This window comes from Callospermophilus lateralis, chromosome 9 (assembly GCF_048772815.1).
Source record: "Callospermophilus lateralis isolate mCalLat2 chromosome 9, mCalLat2.hap1, whole genome shotgun sequence".
Lineage (NCBI taxonomy): Eukaryota > Metazoa > Chordata > Mammalia > Rodentia > Sciuridae > Callospermophilus > Callospermophilus lateralis.
In genome coordinates this window covers 41882714-41903574 of record NC_135313.1, presented here as the reverse complement: position 1 = coordinate 41903574, position 20861 = coordinate 41882714, and the positions used below count along the sequence as shown (strand labels likewise).

General features: G+C 39.2%; 1 protein-coding gene across 1 annotated transcript; it reads right to left on the bottom strand.

Moving 5' to 3' along the window:
* Nucleotides 1–1046: 1046 nt before the first annotated feature.
* Nucleotides 1047–12226, bottom strand: Cavin2 (caveolae associated protein 2). Its single transcript, XM_076866007.2, has 2 exons — nucleotides 11587–12226; nucleotides 1047–2063 (listed from the first exon to the last, which is right to left on the bottom strand). Exons 1-2 carry the CDS (start codon nucleotides 12067–12069, stop codon nucleotides 1269–1271), a joined length of 1278 nt encoding a protein of 425 aa, XP_076722122.1. The 5' UTR covers nucleotides 12070–12226; the 3' UTR covers nucleotides 1047–1268.
* Between the last annotated feature and the right edge of the window lie 8635 nt (nucleotides 12227–20861).

Here is a 20861-nt window from a genome sequence, read left to right as displayed (position 1 = left end):
ATGATGTTAGGCAACAATAAAAATTACCCTGTCTGAATGAATGTGTACACATATATAAACATGCTTTAAGAAGTTACAAAACATTAATATTCTGTGAAATTAATATATAAATAAAATATGACCTGGAATGAAATTACCATTATGTACAAAAAAGGAAAAATAGCATTCTTCCCTTCTCAAACCTATAGACTTTAACAGCTTATAAACTAACATCACATTATATGTAGTGTAGAGGTTATTTCAAATTTAGAAAACATTAAAGAATAGTATGGTCCAACTTCCTACAAAGACAGTACATATTATTAATTTTTCGAAGATATATACTTATTTCAATGTGAGACAACATTCTACTGAACTGCTTCCGAGAAATAGTTGTACTTTCTTTTGATTATTGAGAAAACAATGCAGCTTTAACATAATAAAATATTTGTTGTAGTATTTGAAAATATTAGAAAATAAAATATTGTGAAGTTATAACATTTTATTCCAGGATATAGAAACTTTTTTAGTATTGTTATTTAAAGAGTGAAATAATTAGCTTAATATTGTAAAGATTTCACTTTTAAGCACATATTTTTTCCTCTGTCTTCATTCTCCTTGGCATTCTTTACTTTCCATTTCTCTTATTTCTCAACTTCTTCCTCTTAGTTTTCTTTTCTAACAAGCCTTGCCTTTACTCCATACTGAATGTCATTAGCTATCATTGTCTTTCAACTTTCCTTCATTTCCAAAAAACAATGGGTCTTATTAACTGAAAAACTGCCTGAACATTCCCTTCTACCTTTAGTAAATATTTGCTTCTTAAAATATAGCTGTTTTTACCTTACACACGTATGAATATTGTGTATCACCCACTTAAAGATTAGATTCACAGAGAACTGTAGAAATTCACTGGATGACTAATGGCACACTATTCAACAAGCTGATGGAATGACAAAAAATTAATCACATTTCACAACTAGTATTGTAACTGTCCTCTGGTTTTCTCGACTAAGTGAAGTGGATCAGTGTTTTTTCAACTGCTCCATTTCTTCTTCCTGACAATTTTGGAGAAATTCTATAGCAACAGAACCAAGAGTAAATTGAGTGGATCCTCTGACAGGTTGCTTTGTTGGCCTCATGTAAATATGTTGCCACTATGTGGCTAGTGGAGACTCCCTGGACAATGACATTAATGAGTGGGCAGTATGGAGATAGGGAGGAGCTGGTTTCCAGGCTCTGTTGCCCATTTAACCTGGGGCACAGGCTGGCTGCCCTGGGCTCCCGGTTTAGGCGGTTTGGTCCACCTGGAGCACAGCTGGATGCACGGGTTCCTCATTCGACTGCTCTATCACCTCTGAGGTCAGCATGTAACCACCTTCATAGCACACCTTCTGTGCCTGTTCCAGGGCCACCGGCTCTTCTTCTTCATCTTCCACGATTGTCAAGTCAATGTTGCTGTCCATCCCAGAGTTATTCCCTCTGAAGGCCCCCTTCTCAGTATCCCCTTCTGTGTTCTTCCCTTCCAGCAGGGAACTGGGGAGGGATGCTTCAGAAAGACCCTCTGCAAGCGAGCCCTCTTCATGGTCATTTGGCATCTGCTCACTGCTTGCCATGTCTTCTGACTTGCTCTCATTTTCTGCAGGGCTTTCTCCCTCTCGGACTTTCTTTCGACCAAAAGTGAGGGGAGAAACCTTGAAGGGGGAACTTTTCCCTGAGGATGTTTTCTGGTGATTGGATGTGAGAGATTTCTTGATCTTCTCTCTCCTCTCTACAGATACGATCTTGGTCCCCAGCTTGTTCATCTTTTTCTCAATGTTCTGGCGAGAAAAGGCTTTCTTGAGGCTATCTACTTTCCTGAGGCTGGATCTTTTTATTTTCTCTGCCCTACTTTCTTCCATCTTTTCCTCTGCACTGTCTTCCAGGGTCTCCTCCTCGTGGGCTAATTCATCATCGGAGGAGAGGTCCACCGTGTGCAAGGTTTCCTCCAGGGTCTTGTTCTCATCCGCAAGCTCCTCCTTCCCTTCCCCTGGGCTGGCAACTGGCTCTTTCACAAACACACTGGCAGGGATCTCATTTTCTTCCTGAAAAGATGGACAATATAGATGGACAATGTTAATAGCATATTTCACAAAGGGTCCTAAATGGATGTAATGGGTGTGTCTTTTCTTGGGGGGATAAAAATGTCAGAAAAGTGGTTGTGGCTTTGGTTTTCTGGACTGGGGAGCATTCATTCTAAATTGGGCAAGTCCTTTCCCTTAGGCTGGATAAGGCCAAGGTCTGCCTGTTGGGAATAGCATGAGGACAGCTGGCAAAAGCGCTATCAGTGACAGGCAGCAGGGAAGTGGGCTGTGACTCAGATAGACCAGGAAGCTGCCTAGATAAAAGGAGCTAAAGTAAGTACTGTACTGGGAACCCAGAGGCCCTCTCTTTCCTACCCTCTCTCCAGGTCACAGGGCTCAGCTCCTGCCAAAAACCCATTGCAAAAGCCCTGAAGTTGGAGATGAATGATCAAAGATGGGGGTTGGGGGAGAAAACTGAGAAGTCCTAAAGTGCCAGACACTATGTAAAGTTTTTTTTTTTTTTTCGTTCCCTCCCCAGCTAGATGTCAGCAGTGAAGTTCTGCTCAGAAGCACCCAGGTGTCTTGCTGATGACATCATTTGAGAGTAAGAGGAGCAAGGGCTCAACTTCCTGAGGCCCCTGCTCATGAAGGTCATGAAGCAATGTGTTTTAGGACAGGCTTTGTGGGAGCTCAGGGGTGGGGAGATACCAGGATCATTTTTAGAGTTGTGAGGGATTACACTGACAGGCATTGCATATCAAGTCTCTGTTGCTAAACAGTTTCTTTGGGCAAGAAGCCTTTGGCCCTTATCTCCATCTAATAGTAAGGAGAGAAGTTTGGGAAGCTGCCCACCCTCTTCCATATTCCCAGAACATCCCTCTTCCAGTTCCTCACATAGGCAAGATGGCCTTGCAATAATACTTCAGGGTACAAAGTCCAAGGACTTGCTGCCAGAGTGCTGGGCAATGGTGTTTCCATGCTCATCAGGGAGGTTGAATCCATATTTTTATGGTTTTCTTTAAATATTAGACAATGAGAGCCCTTCAGCCAGGTGCCATGACATTTTCACTGGAAAAAATGGCACAGGATCAGATGTGTGGCAGAAGGCCTCAGTCTCCGTCTTTGCTGTACTGCTAAATGGCTGTGCAGCTTCAGCAAATAACTTAATCTCCTTGGGTCTCAGTTTCTTCCAAATATGAACCAAAAGGATTTGACCTAGATTAGCAGCTTTCAAACTGCACTCCCAGGGGCACCAGGGTTTCTGCAGGAATGTGGGAGGGGGCAAGTCTGCTGAGCCCCTTGCCATCCCTGCTGCCATCAGAGCCTCAAGGTGACCTGATTATATCTTGGGCTGCCCAGTAAAATTTCAGTTTGAAAAATGACTGGATTTAGTGGGTTTAAAAGTCTACTTGAGATCTAAACTTCATGCAAAGTTCATGTTAATGGTAAAGACTTCTTTTCTGGCTTTGTAATTTTGAAACGTCTATAAAATTTCATTATAATTGAAAATATGCTCTGAATAGGACTATTTTTTAACTTCTTGATATGAAGATTAAGTGAACAAATTTTTGATATCATTGAGAAACTTAAAACTCTCTCCCTAACTACTGAAGAGCATAATTACAGTACTCTGAAGAGATACAGGTCTTTGCCTTCCCTTATACACACACTCATATAGTATCCTATTCATTAATTGGTTAGAAACAAAGGAGAAAGTCCTGGGAGAGGTGAAGAGCAAAAAGTCTGTTTAAACAGAGTCCATGTGAGAGGGAAGTTATTACACACCCTGTTTCCTAATGCTCTCCTCACACCCTCCTATTTTGTATGTCATGGAAAAAGTTAGGTACACGGTGTGAGAAAAAGTGGAGGTGAAAGGAGTATGGAGTTACTAGGAGCCATTTGTGACCTGGGCTTTTGCAGATGGCCACTTTTCTCTTGCTTCAAGCTGAGTTGCTTAGCTTTACTGGAAAGCACTCCCCATGAAGGCAGGAATTTTCATCTCTTATTCCCTGCTGTGTCCTCCACACTCAGAGCTCAACAGGGGGTTGTCCTTGGGTAAGGTGGCTTTCTAAGAAGGTCCCTAGGGGGTGGGAGTGCAGATGGCTACACTGTCCTGTGGGGCTTGAGGACTACCAAATAATGGCCTGACTCTGTGCCAGTTTGCTGGATGCTGGTGTCCCTGGAAAATCAGGAGAAAACAAGGCAGGGCAATGGTTTCCCTTTTAAAAGGCAGGATTTTATTCTCTGTGAGTGAGTGTTACTGAAAGCAGGGAGACAACAGAAATAGCTAGGGCTCTGATGCTTAGTCCAGAAGTGAAATTTCTTCTGGGGTTTGACAAGAGGGTTGGGAAGGTTTGACAGATGTTGCTTGCAGGAAAGGAAGAAACCAAGAGTTCAGTGAAACGTTATTAAAAGTTCTCAGAGAGGAGAGCAAAAACTCAGGTAGAAAACTGTTAAAAATAAGCATTGGTTATCAGAGAAGTGGTACATTTTATATAGCATAATCTTTCAGGGTAATCAAAAGTTGTAAATTGGATAACTTCCCTTAACCCTAACTAAAGGTAGGTATATTAATTGTACTTCTAAAAGAATTAAACTACTATTATTTCAGTTTTCCTTAAATTAAGTTTTAGTATTAACCAAACATAGTTTCTGTAAGATCTTAAGACTCTTTCGGATCTATTTTCACCTATCCTCTGAGGACAGCTTTGAGGAAAATGTTTTAGAAGGTGAATCAGAAGAAATCATTGGTAGATACAGGCTGAATCTGTGGGGTGGGAGCAGGTGTGGAGGGAAGGTGGAAACCCAGTTGAACTGTTTTGTAAAATGCCAGGGAAATTTATACAAGAGCTCTTTTGATGCCAACTATGGAAATTAACCCAGCAGGAACAGAGATAATCCAGAATGAGCTGGATGTGTCTTTGAGTGAGATACATCTTCTTGGCTAACTGCTATGCTTCTGCTGTCATTTTAATTACTTGAGCAGTATTTTATGTTCTGTCTACTGGACAGTGTTTATTTTGTGGCTTCTTATGGCATCCACTTTGGAGGCAAACTCTTTTCACACAGAAATTTGTAAATGTGCAAGCACATGTAGGTCTTCCCTTTTCATGATGTTTGTTTCAATATACAAAAAAAAAAAAAAAAAGCTGATACTTTTCAAAGTCTGTTCTTTTGGAAGACATATGCATGGTGTTTGACCATGAAGTATCTGCTATGGGGTAGTTGAACTTCAGATGATGAATCCTCCATAACCGTCCCCTCCCTGAGATGCCTGGTCTCACCATGTGCCTGGGCATGCAATCCTCTCACACACACCTCTTGGGAACCCTTGATATTTCACATACCTACAAGTGAGGTGACTGACTCTTCTGCCTTCAGCTTCCTGTTGTAATGTTTTTGATTTGCTTTCTTTTACAGATTCTAAGACTGACAGCTATTTCAAGGGAGAGGACCAAGTAAGTACACATCCCTAACTGTCACTCCTTACTTATGCTAGTTAACCATCTGTTTACTTAAGGGTTGTGACTCCTTAAAATGGCATTAAGAATCCTTGTGGGCCGCTTCACTTCCTTGGGCAGTTCTACCCACTAGGAGCCCCAAGGAGCAGCTGGTTATTTGTCCTTTGTTTTCAAAAAGGTCCTCAGCCTGGACTGATGCAGGTGTTTGTGATTCTGACCTTTCACAAGGACCCTGAGGAGGTTTTCAAAGGAAGGGAGAATTAAACAGCACACTTCAAACATATATGATGGATATGCTGGCAGCATAAAAAAGAGAAAAGGAGTGGAAAGAACTCTTGAGAAGTGGCATTTTTCCTTGCAGTCTGGCTTGTTGGCTATTTATATTGATTCTTGTGAACCAGTCGTCCAGTCTTGCATGTAAATAAAATGCAGAGAAACTTGCCAACCTGCTGGGCACTTCTTGAGTTGAAGCTCATGGAAGTGAATCTTTGTGCCTATGCAGGCATGCACGCTTTTAAAAGGAGGAGAATCCATGACCAGCCTTAGAGAAAGAAATCAACCCTAAGTCATTTAAAAGCCTGAATAAGGAGAGAGAAGCCAGCAGTTTGCTTTCCTGTCACTAAATAATCATTCTTGACATTAGACAAAGATAACAAAGGATGTCATACTCCTACAGGGATGCAGTGGCATCCCAGAGAGATATGAAACCATAAATTTGTGTCCATGGAATATTTTATCCAATAATTTCTAACTAGTAGTTATTAAAATGGAACTATGCCCACCTGACATTGTGATTTATAGGTCTCCTACACATTGATGGTTTTCTCCGATTTGTGTTTCTGAGGTATAGATTGCCAAGCGGATAAAGCCATTGATTAGAACTGCACCCCTAGGGCAGCTGTCGGTGGAATCAGCAAGTCATAAGAATAAAATGCATTAGTTATAATCCCTGAGCAGTCTTTCGCATTCTGGAGGATTTAAAAGTTTCATTATTTTTCAGTGTTATCAAGGGTTTCATTTTTTTTTTTTTTTTTTGGAGCACACTGGTTAGGTGTTCTTAGTTATTCATAAAAGACACAAAACAAAACAAAATAAAAAAACAAATCACACTGAATTATTTAAAAGCTGATATAGAAAACCCACTTTTGAACTTTACCACCATGGGATTAGAGTGTTTGTTTTTACTCATTTCACAATTCTACTCTGTAATTTCCATTATTAACAAAATGAAACATTGCTAGTGACTTGGTTTCCTAGGGCCTCTGCTTCTTTGATAACAAATGAATTTAAACTAAATGATTATTAAGGTGCTTTCCAGCTCTAAAATATTTGATTGTGTGATATTAATCTAAACCCTACAAAATAGAATTGTAGGAATGATTCCATGATGTACTCATGCCAAATGTGTTTTGCTTCATAGCAAGAATCAAAACTGCAGGACCTGAGTTGTATGGGAGAACTTTTTTTTCATTCATTAAATTCCAACAAATACAGATTACAAAAAAATGGAAAAGGCAACATTTACTTGGAAGACTTACACATGACAAAGAAGCTACTTTTTTTTTTTTTTTTTTTTTTTTACATATAGGAGAAGGTAATGATTTTTTGAAGATGTATCAACGGTAATCAGTTATTCATTTAAAGTGCTGGGGGCAGTGCTGTTATTCAATAAATGTAATAACAAGAAGAACTAGTATTTTGTTATTTTATAAACTAAAAGGGCATTGCTGTGTAACATATCAAAACCAATATCTCATTATGGGAATGTTAATCAATGTGATAGAAACATGGCAAGTTGTTGTAGAAAGGTATCTTTGATTATCTGTATTTCTATTTCTTCCAAGTTTGTACTAACTCAACAGTTTTTAGAGCAGTGGCTTTGGATAAAGTACAATTTAAAAAAAAATCAATTTTAAAACAGTCCTAAGATATTATGCTTTTAGCACTTTTCTAAAATTCTGATCTCATCTAAGGAACCAAATGATTAATATTTGAGCACATTTATAGGCTCAATTCTCCAGAAATGTATCCACTGCAAATATCTAACCTTTCTATTTTTTTCACCCAATTTCACAATTTTATGTGGAGGAAAGTGTAAGTTGGCCATGAGTACTCTCATTTTGTTCACTGAATTCAAAATTATTCCCCAACTGCTTTTTCAAATAGTCATTACTAGAACCTTAAAAGGACATAAGTGGACACCATGCCCTCAGGGCCAGTTACTTTTGAAATTCTAGCCTCTTCAACCAACAGAGAAAATTTCTTCTTAACTATAAATCCACTGATTTTTCTGTACAAATTGTATTTTTTCTTAATCAAAAATAGGCATGCTTATAGGCAAAGTCTTAGTCTTTGTCTATCTATAACATTTGCTTTTTGATTATTAATGCCTATGAGTTGTATTTTATTAATACTGGGTCATGTCACAGTATTTTGAATTCAAACATTGATCTTGAGCTGTTAAAAAAACTTTAAAAAGGAAAGATGCTGAGTTTAATGAGGACTTAAAAATTTATTTAATTGCTCAAAGGGAGTTGATTGTTTCTCCAGTTTTAGATACTACTGGTAATAATTTGAAGTAATTGCTAAGAAATTAGATGCTTAACAGCTACAGCAATGTTGTAAAGTTCAGCACAGATTTCAATAAATAAATGACACGTTTTAAGTAGCACAGATAAAGAACAAAGTTTGAAATGAAATAAAGCAAATATTTTAGTGTCTAGTCAACCAAGCAGCCAATATACATTTGTAGATTTTGGAGAAATGACAGGACTTCACAAACTGGAAACATAATATTTGCAATATTACAATACTAATAATGTCCAAACCAGGGGGGCAGATTTTCTTTTTGCATTCTCTTATTTTTACATAATTTTGTCTTGAACAAGAAAATCAATAGATTGAGTAACAGAAAGTCCAGCATAGTGTTCAAGTGGATACTGAAAATGAGAAACTATATAAAGATACCAAGTGGCACCTGGTACACTACCTAACCTCCACATTCCCTGCAGGTCTAGGACACATTCCCCTTCTGCTACATTGTGTAGATGCTGCTGCTACTAGAAAGGTTTATTTAGAGAAGGTCTTTTGGGCAGATTACTATACTTCCTTGGCAACATGACATAATGCTGATTTCAACATGATGGTAGGCATACCATGCATTGGTGTGTGTGTGTGTGTGTGTGTGTGTGTGTGTATGTGTGTGTGTGTGTATAAGCCTCAACTCAAGAGGCATCTGCACAGCTCTTTTAAGATCCTGGGAAGTGTGGGATTAGTTTTGATCCAAGAGCCATAGTTCTAACTAAGTATAAGTGTGGCCTCCTCTCTGAGCAAATGCATTTCAGATCCACTTAGTAATAGCATCTTATTCATTGAGCACTTATATCACGTCAGTCTGTGCTCACTGTTTAAAATGTTATTTCCTTATTCATCACCTTACAAAAGAAAGATGAGAAAGAAAGTACCAGTGTCTAAGAACATATATTCTGGGGTCAAATAGATGTGAGTTTGAATCCTAGCTTCACCATTTGCTTACTAAGTAACTTCAGACAAGAAGTAAACACCTCTGACTCTCAGCATTCTTATCTCTAAATTGGGGATACTTGAAATAATGCCCAGAAAGATGCTTAGCAGTATATGCAGGGCTTGTTGAGTGCCCAAATATAATTTTAATGATATTAATATCCTCAGTGTACAGACGAAGAAACAGGCTTGGAGAAGATATAAATATGTCAAAGATCACATATTTGCAAGTGATGATACTAGGATTTGTGCCAGTTTGATTCTAAAAATTACCTTTTCAACCATTGTACTGGACTGCTTTCTAACACATATGATTGCTGTTCCTTGGCACCCTTGCTACCCTACTGAAACTCCAGCTTCAAGAAAGAACAAGAGAAAAAGCAATGTTCCCATTGGGAACGATACTTGCATTTGTTTCTCCAAATCATCCTCTTACAATGCCTTGAGACTTGTGATTTCTCATATCCCTTAGGCCAATAAAGGACCCTACACAGCTTAAGAAAAGGCCAGTTACTTGCTTCTAGTCCCCTGACTCCTCAAATACTCTTCAAAAATATCCCTGGGGTTGCTTGCAAGAGGGACCCAGAATGGAGTCTGAGCAGATTGTTTTGGATTCTCTTAGATTCCATTTGGTCTTGAGCACACCTCCCCTCCCCCCCGCCACACCTTTTTTTTTTTTTTTTTTTTTAAATCTTTTCTCACTATGTGGAGAATCCTACTGTTTCTGGTTGCAATTTCACACCTGTCAGTCCAATGTAACAAAACAGGTGACCATGTCAGGCCCTCATCAACAGCACGTGCCTTTAAGTTACCCAACAGTATATATATTTTTAACATCAGTTTCACAATTCTCTTGAACTTCTAGTCACATTACTCCCTCCTTATTCCCCCCAACACAAACATTTGCAGAATTCTGTGTATAAACAAAACAAAAACCAATCCCAATAAATTGTGCTTTTCCTTTACTAGATAAATACTTTCTCCCATTCCTTAACTGAGGAATGAAATGCAAGATAATATCCCTCATTTATAATGAAAAGGGGGGTGGATTTCCTTTGGTGTGTTAGAGTTAAACAGGACTGTACGTGTTTGATTTTGTTTAGAGATCACTATTTAATTTAGGAATGGCTTAAGACCTGAGATTTCTACTATCTTTTACACTAATAAAGTGAGGATCTCATAGGCTTACAGAATCTCTTTTCAGTTCATTTGGTATGTGAAAATCTATTGCATTTGTATTAAAAGCTGAAAAGTTTCCTGACTGTGAAAGCCTTCAAGGTGCAGGAGAGCATCAGCTGCCTAAACTTTTATAACATTCAAGTGCGATTTTTGAGGAGGACAAAAAAGCAACGGATGAGTCTTTCCTTTTATGGGTATAGGAAGGCTTGGGTTCTAACTTGGCAGAGTAGATTCATTCAGAAAAAGAAGGCTCCCTCCGTTTAAATCTCAATTTCTACGTCTTTCTTGGGAGATGAAGGCTTTCCCTGTGTGCCTTTCACAATCAAACTGTTGGTTATAGGCTCTCCCCTCCATGGCTTTGAAATCCTCTCCTATTCACATGGTCACAATGAGACAGCCCTGAGGCAGGATGGCAATCGCTTCCTGGGCTCTGGGCTGGCTGGGTTCCACCAGGCGGAAGGACTTCCAGCCCTAGGCAGGGCTGCCCTTGGATTCACAAATGCCCACCACTTGGCGGAACAACGGCCCTACGCAATCTCCCTGTCCCCAAATAGCCTCTTGCTACATTAACTGCATCATTGATGCATTAAAAAAAAAATTAAGTGGCCTTTTTATTCTAAGGCAACCATTTGAAGGAGAAAATATTCAAGACTAGGCTTTGTGACTGTAACTGATAACACTCCTTTTATTTTACTTTACAGATGTGGTCTCTCTGAGCAATGAGAGGCATATCTAGTGTTTGTAAAGAGTTATGCTCTGCATTTTTAGTGCATCATTTGTTAGAAAAAGAACTCAACAAGAATGCTTTGCCCAAAAAAGTCTTTAAAGAACAAGGCTAGTTCAACTCTAATGGAATCAATCAATCACTTGGTTAGTCCCTAAAACACTGGTGGTCTTTGGAAAAGGGGACAGTTGAAATTGTTATGAGTTTCTTGATTTAAACAAAACAAAACAAAACAAAAAACTTATGATTACAAAGAGCTAATAAGCAGCCACTGAATTAAGTTGCCCTGTTAAGCTAACAGCTGCTGCCAATGTTCCTATTGCAAAGAGACAAAGGAGTTTGACTAGGGTGGGTACATGCACCTGCCTGTCTCCTCAAACTATATGGAATGCATCCAGGTGCTCACTGAAAAATGACCCCACTTTCCCAACCTCAGGAGCATCTACCTTGGTTTTTAGCTGAAGCCACTTGGGAAGTTCCCACTCCTGTATGCAGATTTCACATTTGTCTGCTGCAGGCAACCCAGGGACAATGCCTCTTGTGTGTGATCCCTGACAGGCAGGACAGATGTAAAAATGGCCAGGAGAGCCAGGAGGACTGAGATCATGAATGTTGAAGACCCCCCGCCCACGTGTGAGGAGGCGTAGGGGACACTGACCTGGAAGATGAGCACTTTGAAATGGTTGCGTCTGAGGAGTTGAGCGTGGTTATTCTCCAGCCGCTTCACCTGAGCGCACTGTCTCTCCATGCGCTCCTTGACAGCGCGAGTGTGGGCGCTGACCTTTCGAGATTTCTCCAGCAACTTGCCCACAGTGTTGCTGGTAGAGGCCTGGTATTTGGAGAGCTTAGTGAGGTCGTTCTGGATGCCCTTCACTGAGCCCTCCAGGCTGATCTGCCGCTGCTCCATCTTGTGCTGGTTCTCTTGCACGGTGTCCAGCATGTTCACCAGCTTGTCTAGGAGCGTGTGCACCGTGACGGCGTTCACCTTCGAGTTGTCCCGGATAGCCTCCTCGGTGCACCCCAGGTTCAGACTGGGGCTTGGTGTGGAGGAGGGAATCGGGCTGGGGCTTGGTGGCTTCTCCTGGCTCATGTCAGAACTCGGGTGCTGGAACTTTTCCGCTTGTGCAGCATCCTCTCCCATGGTTGGACAGATGGGAACAATCTCTCCTGCTGGGAGATTCTTCTTGCTGGGGTGAGAAGGGTGGCGGTGAGGGTGCAGAAAGAGGCCCTCTGGTTTAAGCTCTGAGCACCGCTCTTCAGGCTGGCAGAGGTTCAGACAGGCAACAACTGGCTAAGCTGATCAGGGAACTGCATTCCAGCTGCTCTTAAAGGTCCTACTCCACCCAGTGGGAGGCGAAGGTTACAGAACTGAGAACCACTCAGAGTTCAGAAGCATGCACACACTTCCTTACCACTTTCTCCATTGCACACAGCACTTTGGTGCAGGTTTAGCTTTTCTTTCCTATTCCCCTTCCCCTTTTAAAATAACTTCAATGCCATATTTCAATCATGACTTCATCTAGAGGCGGAGAAAAACATGCTAAGTTGGCCCAGATCCACAGCCTCCAATTGGCTAAAGCTAGTAAACTTTTCTCTGGCTGCTATGCTACAGAGACTGTTTTTTCTTCCTGGATACGAGTTATTATAACGGAAAGTATTGTTTGCATTTGCCCCAGAACTGACTGATAGGCTGCAGAACACCCGGTGCCCTAGTGGGAGGGGTACAGTTTAAAAAATATGTGCAGCCAAGTTTGTGTTGTAAATTTCTCATTTGCAGAGAAGTGGAAGTTCTGATAATGACAAAGAAAACAGCCCAGTTCTTCTTATTACTTACTATTCTTGCAATCAGGGATGGAGTGGAAGTTGAAAGAGACTGAACTTCAGGGTTGGTAAAATAAGCAATATTATGGAGTATTGTCATAGTGTCTTTGAATGACCACTTTTTTTTTTTTTTTTTTTTTTAGAAACCTTTTGCCCTCCCCAAAGTGGTTCCTTTATAAATTTTTTTTTTTTTTTTTGGTTTTACCTAATTTTGAATCCATGGTGAAAGATCTTTTAAAATGCCCGTCTCTGCAAGGCATTTGTTGACACGTGCCCAGAATTGTGACTGCAGGCGGGTTGAGCTGGAGTGTTCCTAATGTTTGACATTTCCAAATTCCTGCTCAGTGAAGTGGCACACCTGTTCTCAAACTTAGTCCTCCTTAGCTGAGCCCTAGGTACATAGGGCTTATTTCCTAAAACGACTTTACATGCTTGAATTGGTTTTAAATGTATCCAGTCTTTGAAAGTGGAAGGAAGTTTGTAGCAGGTCTTCTATGAAAAGTTTAGAGAAGAAAAAGTGCTAGCCCATATTGGGTCAGGGATTGATAATGGAACAATGCTATTCTTCAATGGCAATATCTGCATCTAAGCCAATCAATCAGCAGGTCATTTGCTGTCTCATTTGTTGAATTTCTATCTTCTGTTATCTGTAGCATCCAGGGAATATTTATAAAGCCTGACCCAAGACTCCACCCTTAATGAATATACCTGCTAGTTAGGAATAGATGAGTTGAAGACATGTACTGAGTTCCTCAATTTCCTCAGATAACTGATACCCACTTAAAGTGAATACTTAAAAATAGGAATCAAAAAGGTAAGAAGATTTGATGAGACTTTTATCCTTTAAAAAAAATAAAGCAAAGCAATTATTAAAATTAATTTAACTTATATTTTAAAAAATTTAGTTGGTCAGGAGTGTGTTAACTATTAGAACAAAAGTTGAATCAAGTGTTGGTTTCGAGAAGTTAAATTTTCTAACAAAATTATTCAGTATCGCGATACCATGTCCTTCTTCATTTGACTTCTGTGGGCAAATCATAAAAGTGTCATCATTTCAAAAATATTTGAGGGCTTCATCAATTTTCCAAGAGCCTCTCTTGAATTTTGACATTCAAATCATTTCCTTTTGAAGCACTTATTGTATATCTCCCACGTGGATTTTTTATCTTCTTCAAAATGTTAACTATTCCAGCTGCAGATTTTCATTTGTCAGAAGAGTTGCCCATGATTCAAGGGCTTTTCTAACATTACCTTCATCAACTTTATGATTTTCTACACATTTTGCAAGATGATTTCACATTATAATCACTTCACCCTGATTTTGCCTTGATTTGCACAGATTTTGCATTGCATTGTTGGAGATTATATAATCAGCTGGATAAATAGAGATGTTAGGGAGATGGAATGTAAGGTGGGAAAGGAGAGAGGTTCTTTCTTAAGAAGAAGAATGATTTACATGTACACTTATTTATTTTTTAAAATTAATTTTGAATAATGCAACTATAGCAGTAATCTATTGCTGTGTAACAAATCAGCCTGAAACCCAGTGGCTTGAAGTACCAGTCATTTTATTTACTGATGGTTCTGTGGCTGGCTAGGCAAGGCTCAGCTGGAATGGGTCATCTCCACTGGGCATGCTCATTCAGCTGTAGTTTGGGGGGATAAATACAAGATTGCCCTATTCACATTTCTGATGCTTCAGCTTAGATAACTAGAATACTGAGTTTTCTCTTCAGCCTCCAGAAACTCTGTCTGATCCTTTAGAAGGGAAGCCAGATTTCTTTATGTGCTGCCTCATATCCTAAGGAAATAGATGCAAAAGTTGCAAGCACTCTTAGAAAGGGTAGGCTCTGGAACACTCCCTTGTCACTTCCACCACAGTCTATGGTCCAAGCGGGTCACAGGCCAAGCTCAGATTCAAGCTAATGGGATAGACGCCACAAAGTTATGGGGAGAGCAGCAACCTTTCCCATGGCAAAATGGGAAGCAGCATGGGAGAGATTGCTGTAGTCATCCTTGGAAACAATCTATGTATTCTTTTAGAAGGCTGTTACAGATAAAACTAAAGGCCTTTGGCCATAATTTCCATTCCATCTCCCTTTCTCTTTTATTTGAAGTAATTATTTCTGTGGATATGTTGTCTAGCTTAGTAATCATGGGAATTATAAAGAGCTATGGTGTGCAGACCCTCCTGCCCTGTAAAAGACAGCATGTATCATAGTTAGTAATAGATGCGGACTCTAAAGGCAGCAAGAGTTAATATAAGGGTAAAGCACACAACCAAAGAAAACGCCATTAATGAGTTAGAATTTGAGGTAACTCTATGTATCTGAATTCACCATTTAGTTTTCCTAAATTACATCCTATTTCTGATAGAAATTGGTAACATTTTTTTTTCTAGAAGAAAAAATTTTAAAATTGAATCTATCAGTTACATACTATGAAGTTTCTTGGAAATTAAGTAGCGAAGTTTAGACCTAATACAATGACAGATAAAGGACTCCTGGAAGTGAAAGTGACTTGTTTAAGAATAATGACTGAAACAAGAGAATGCAAGTGGGTGGGGGGAGCTCAATAGTCTTTTTCCATGGGAAATAAGTGTGAGGCACTGGGGATGTAAAGATGAATTTATTTGTTCACCTTTGCAAGATTCTGCCTCAATGGCAGGTAGGTAAATAAGGGTATATAGATACACAGGGGTAGCAACTAAAGAGGGGCTCAACTCTGCTGCCATCCAGGAATGTGAGGGAAGGACAGGTTATATTTGGGAACTTAAATCTTCTAGTTGACCACCAGCTGCCTACTTTTACCTTAGGTGTGCAAGTCACATAAGCATACAGGTTGCTCTAGGAAAATGCCTACTTTGTTACTGGCTAAGGCATTGGTCCCAAGATCTGTATAGTCTTCCATACAAAATACTTAGAAGCTGGGCATGCTGGTGCACACCAGTGATTCCAGTGGCTTGGTAGGCTGAGATAGGAGGATTGCAAGTTCAAGGCTAGCCTCAGCAACTCAGTGAGGCCTTAAGCAATTTAGCAAGACCCCATCTCAAAGAAAAAAAATAAATAAATGGAAAGGTCTGGGGATGTGGCTCAGTGATAAAGATCCCCTGGGTTCAATCCCCAGTACCAAAACTAAACAAATAAACAATAACAACAAAACTCAAAACAAAAAACAAACAAAAACAACTACTTATAGAAGTACTACTCACTTCTTTGTCACAATATCTTACCCTGAGGCAGCTTAGTAGCCTCCTTGCTTGGCCCATGCATTATTGGTGTATTTAATTATGACAGTGATTGGAGTCCTGGAATGAGCCTACAGAATGGAAAGTCTTTTTTTCCCAGGGACTAATGAGGCAGAGAAATTTAAGCTGGCTACTCCATGTATCTTTTCCTCTGGATCCCCATATTGGACTTCAAAAAATTTTCAAAGGTTGGGTGGCCTCTTGAGTAGGAAGCAGTATTGGGGTTGGATGAGCGAGTTAACCACATGAGCGGAAAGAAAAATCAACATAGTGACATCCATAGTCTCTACAGGAGGATAGTTTACGTGCAATAATAGATAACCAGGAATATGAAGTTCTTTAAGAATTATTGTTAACAGTCTTTATTTATTCCCTGAACCCCTCTGTCTAATACTTTTTATACATATTACTATTCTTAAAGCTTAACTTGTAAGATTACATTATAAAACAAAGGGCTTTGTGAAAATATTCTTAATTAAAGAAAAGTCTAATGTGAGGCTAAATACCAAAGATGGTGGATAAAGGCATGTTACTAAGATCAAATGGATTAGACAGAAATCAGGGTGGGGTTGAAGGATATCTGACTGCATCTTGGTGAATCAGATGTACCCTGAATCCTGTACCCCCTGCACCCTGTAGTGGGTACAGGCAGAAAGTAAGGGGGCAGTTTTTGGAAAATCCTGAAGGTCCTCTCTGTACCTTATCCTTTGCCAAAGTAGTGCAGAGTGAAAAAATTATTCACTTCCACTGGGAATATTAATGATGAAAAGCACGTGAATACATGACTCTAATCTTTCCCAAAGTCCCCATAATAACCCATCAATGATAACAACAGGTAAAAGGAGTTGCTGTCTAAATGAGAGATAAAGCAAAAATAATATAGAATGTTGGCATTTAAGATGGATTTCACCCATTCTCTATGTGCTGTCACTTTAGAAACTCTAAGATTTTCAAAAATTCCAGATGGGCTTGGGTTCTCAAGGCCTCCTCTGGCTCTTTGGTGCACATGTCCCCATGTACCATCTTGAACTTCTCTATATCTGCCCAGTTGTGAACCCTGACCTTTCTTTAAGCATTATACAATCTACTCAAGGTATTCATCCTGAGTGTAGCAGATGTTAATGGAATTTCAGGGTCATAGTTGGGATGATAGCTGGGTCTTCTGTTCCTACTTGTCTGTCTTGTTTTCTCCTTGTTCATAAAGGGAAATCATACTCAAATACTGAATGTTGAGTCTTATCCTATACCCCAAGAAGATTTTTTTTTTTTTTTAAATCATGAATGAGTTTATCCCTTTCCCAAGAATTCTGGCACTAGTTAAGATAACAAAACTCTTGTACTTTTTATTGGTCAACAGGTAGGAAATCAAGTTATAAAACCATTCATTCATCATTTATTCATTCATTTAACAAATATTGAGTGATTCTTGGGTGTTGGGAAGACAGCATTGAACAAGAGACAAAGTCTCTGACCCTATAGAACACATGTTCTAAAAGAAGGGGAGTTGGACACCGATTATAAATAAAAATACAATGCAATGTTGTCAGACAGTGGTAAGTATTGGAAAGAAAAAATAAAGTACAGTAAAGGCCCAGAGAGTGTCCAGGGTGCTGTCTTGGATTGGTTGATAAGAGAATTCCTTTTGGACCACAGCCATTTAAGCAGAGATGTTGTAGAAATCCAGATGACAGGAAAGAACTTTTTCTATAGAATTATACTGTTTTTAACATAGGGCACTCAACTAAAGATCACATTTCCAGCCTCCCTTTGAGGTGTGGAGAAGTTCTATTCAATGGATGTGAGCAGTGATGCCTTAAATACTACCCTTCCAGGATCAGATGTATGCTCTTGTTGGGGCTCGGAAAATAATACCCCCAAGTCTGATATTTTGACCTGCTATGAAGCCTTAGAACCTACCTCAAAATCAAGGTCCCTCTTATCTTCCCATGTTTCCACACTCCTATCACAGGGAGGAACTTTGTGCAAAGTTCTCTTTTCTACACGATGGGATCCACCTAAAGAGGAACACAATTACCTTGAGTCTTGCTGAAATTGCATTAACCAGGTAAGACTAAACTCATATCCTACAGGGAGAAAGACTGAAGTCTGTCAACTTCTCTGGACAGAACTTCGTTACTGTTATGGTTTAGATGTGGTGCCCCCTGAAAGCTCACATGTGAGACAATACAAGAAGATTTGGAGGAGAAATTATTGGGTTATAGCCTTAGCCTAATCAGTAAATTAATCCCTCGTGGGATTAACTGAAGTGGTAGGGTGTGGCTGGAAGAGGTAGGAATTGGGGCGTGGCTTTGGTGTATATATTTTGTATCTGGAGAGTGGACTCCCTCTCTGCCTCCTGGTCACCATGATGTGAGCTGCTTTCCTCTACTACCCTCTCCCACCATGATGTGCAGGCTCAACCTCGAGCTCCTAGAAATGGAGTCGACCTTCTACGGACTAAGACCTCTGAAACTGTGAGCCCTCAAATAAACTTCTTTCTCTATAATTGTGCTGTTAGGGTCCTTTAGTCACAGAAGTGAAAAAGCTGACTAAAATAGTCACCCACCACTGTGCCCTACTTCAGTCCCATAGAGAATCATTTTCAATCTTTGACTCAGGAGCCCATTGAACTTTGTCCCAGGCTGTTGTATATTATCCAAGATCATACAACAATGGTTTTAAGTTCTCCTAAAAACTATTTACCATTCTGCTAAAAATTGTCTATGTTCCCTTTCTCCCTATCCTTGATAAAAAAGGGGATATAAGTTTCCTAATAATGTGATGAAGTGGGTAATTTTATTCAATTCTCCCATGTGGCAATTTTTTTCCCCTTTTGTACATTAATACATCTACATGCTTCGCCTCCTATTTCATCTCTTTCATCAGATTATCTCAGCAAGTTTTCACCCCTTCACTCCCCTCATCACTACCCTATTCCCCCCATACTTCTCTTTGCAGATAGCAAAAGCTTTCTGGTCACTGAAATGGAAACTGCTGAAGATTGAAAATGGCGGCTCTTCCTGTTCTCTGACTTTTGGAGCTCTCTCTCCTTGGTAAACAGAATAAATGATAAGCCAGACTTCCCAGGTTCAAATTCAGGAAGGTTGTATGACCTTGAACACATTTTGCCTATTCTTTCTAGGCCCCAGGTTCTTATCATAAAATGAGGATAATAATAATAATAATAATTCTTATCTTATTGCTGTGAATTGTTATTAGGAGCAAATGAGCTAATGTTTGTGAACTGTTTGGACCAGTGACTGGAACGTGGTAAGCAGCATATGTGTTAAATACATAAATGAATAAAAACCCTTACTAATCTAATTGTTTAGTTCAGCCTCTTGGCTCTGAAGATGTGATTTCATTTTTTCCCCATAAGTCGTTGATATATTGTGTTGCATATACTATATTAAAAAGTAATACCCCTTCTGCTGTGTCTTTCTGCCTTGCTCATTTACAGAGTACTGTCAAAGAGTACTGTGTAGCACACTTTCAGGGAAATATACAGGGGGGCCTCGCCCTTATTTCCAGGTAAATCAGTCGATTACTCTAAGTGACTTGCTACGTGCTCAGTGTAGACTTAGAGTTTTAGAAAATATGAAAGAAATATAAATCAAGGTCCTTATCCTGGTGAACTCAAATCTTTTGGGAAAAGCAAGACTTACGCACAAGAAGCAATTAGAAGACAATACAAGGCAGTACCTAATGAAGTGTTGAAGTTGTCTCTTTTCAGCCTCAGGAAACCCCTTAACATCACAATAACCCTTAGCTTTTGCTTTTCTCATTGCAGAATCCTAAAGCAAACAGGAACTAAGGCAAAAACCTTTAAATTAAAAAAGTAATCTATTAATAATGCTTTTCTAATATTATGGTGCTTTTCATGTGGTTGTCTCAAGATATTGTTAAGATCTTGAAAAACAATACTTTAAGGAAGTGGGTGGGTTTTCCACTGTTTTTTTTTTTTTTTTTTTTCATAAATAGATGGATGCTTGGCGAAGTATAGGGCTCTGGATAGAATAGTAAGGTGAACATATTGATATGGTTCACTTTTTCTTTTCTTATCCAATCTTTTCTACCCTTCCATTCCTTCTTCATGATGCCATTCTACTGTAAATGGAATCTTAAATCTCCACTATGAAGGAAATTCTAGAAATTTTTTGGTCACATGTTTTAGAGTTTACTAAGTCTCATTTTGTTTTGGAAATTTTATTTATTTTTGTTTCTAGAAATTTTATTTATTTTGTTTCTACATGACAGTAGGGTGTATTTTGACATATTATACATACATGAAGTACAACCCATTCCAATTTTAATCCCATTCCTCTGGTTGTATATGATATGGAGTTACTCGGATCATGTATTCATATATGATCTAGTAAGCCTTAGTTTGAAATTGTTAATTTTGAGGTTTATTTTGTGAAGTTGTTCCTTGAAGCATCCTGACAAATGGATGTCTAGGGTCATACAGTTTTGTCCTCTATTTCAAAAACAAAACAAAACAACAACAACACAAACAAAAACCCCACCCAAATTCAAAGACAACAACAACTTCTAACCCAGTCTTAAAAGGAAATGATATTCATTTGAAAGCTTTGAGAAGGAAATTCCACAACCATTTTGGTAACCAAGTCTGGTATTTGTCAGGAAGTTCTTCTTCATAGATAATTTAAATCCTTATCGTAGCAATATAAAACCATTTCCTCTCATTCTGCTCTGTGTTTTGAGTTAATGAACATCCACATAATGGATTTCTATAAATTACCTATTAATCTTCTTTCTGTAATTTCTACATATTCAGGTTAAAATTTAGGATCCCTGAGGAAAGCGAGACTGTATCTATATAGAACCCTCTGCGACAAATGCTC

Excerpts from the sequence above, each read along its gene's own strand:
- Cavin2 (XM_076866007.2), bottom strand. The coding sequence starts at position 12,069 with ATGGGAGAGGATGCTGCACAAGCGGAAAAGTTCCAGCACCCGAGTTCT. Across the intron at positions 2,064-11,586 it reads TCAAAGTGCTCATCTTCCAG|GAAGAAAATGAGATCCCTGC; the intron begins GTCAGTGTCCCC and ends CCATCTTTTCAG.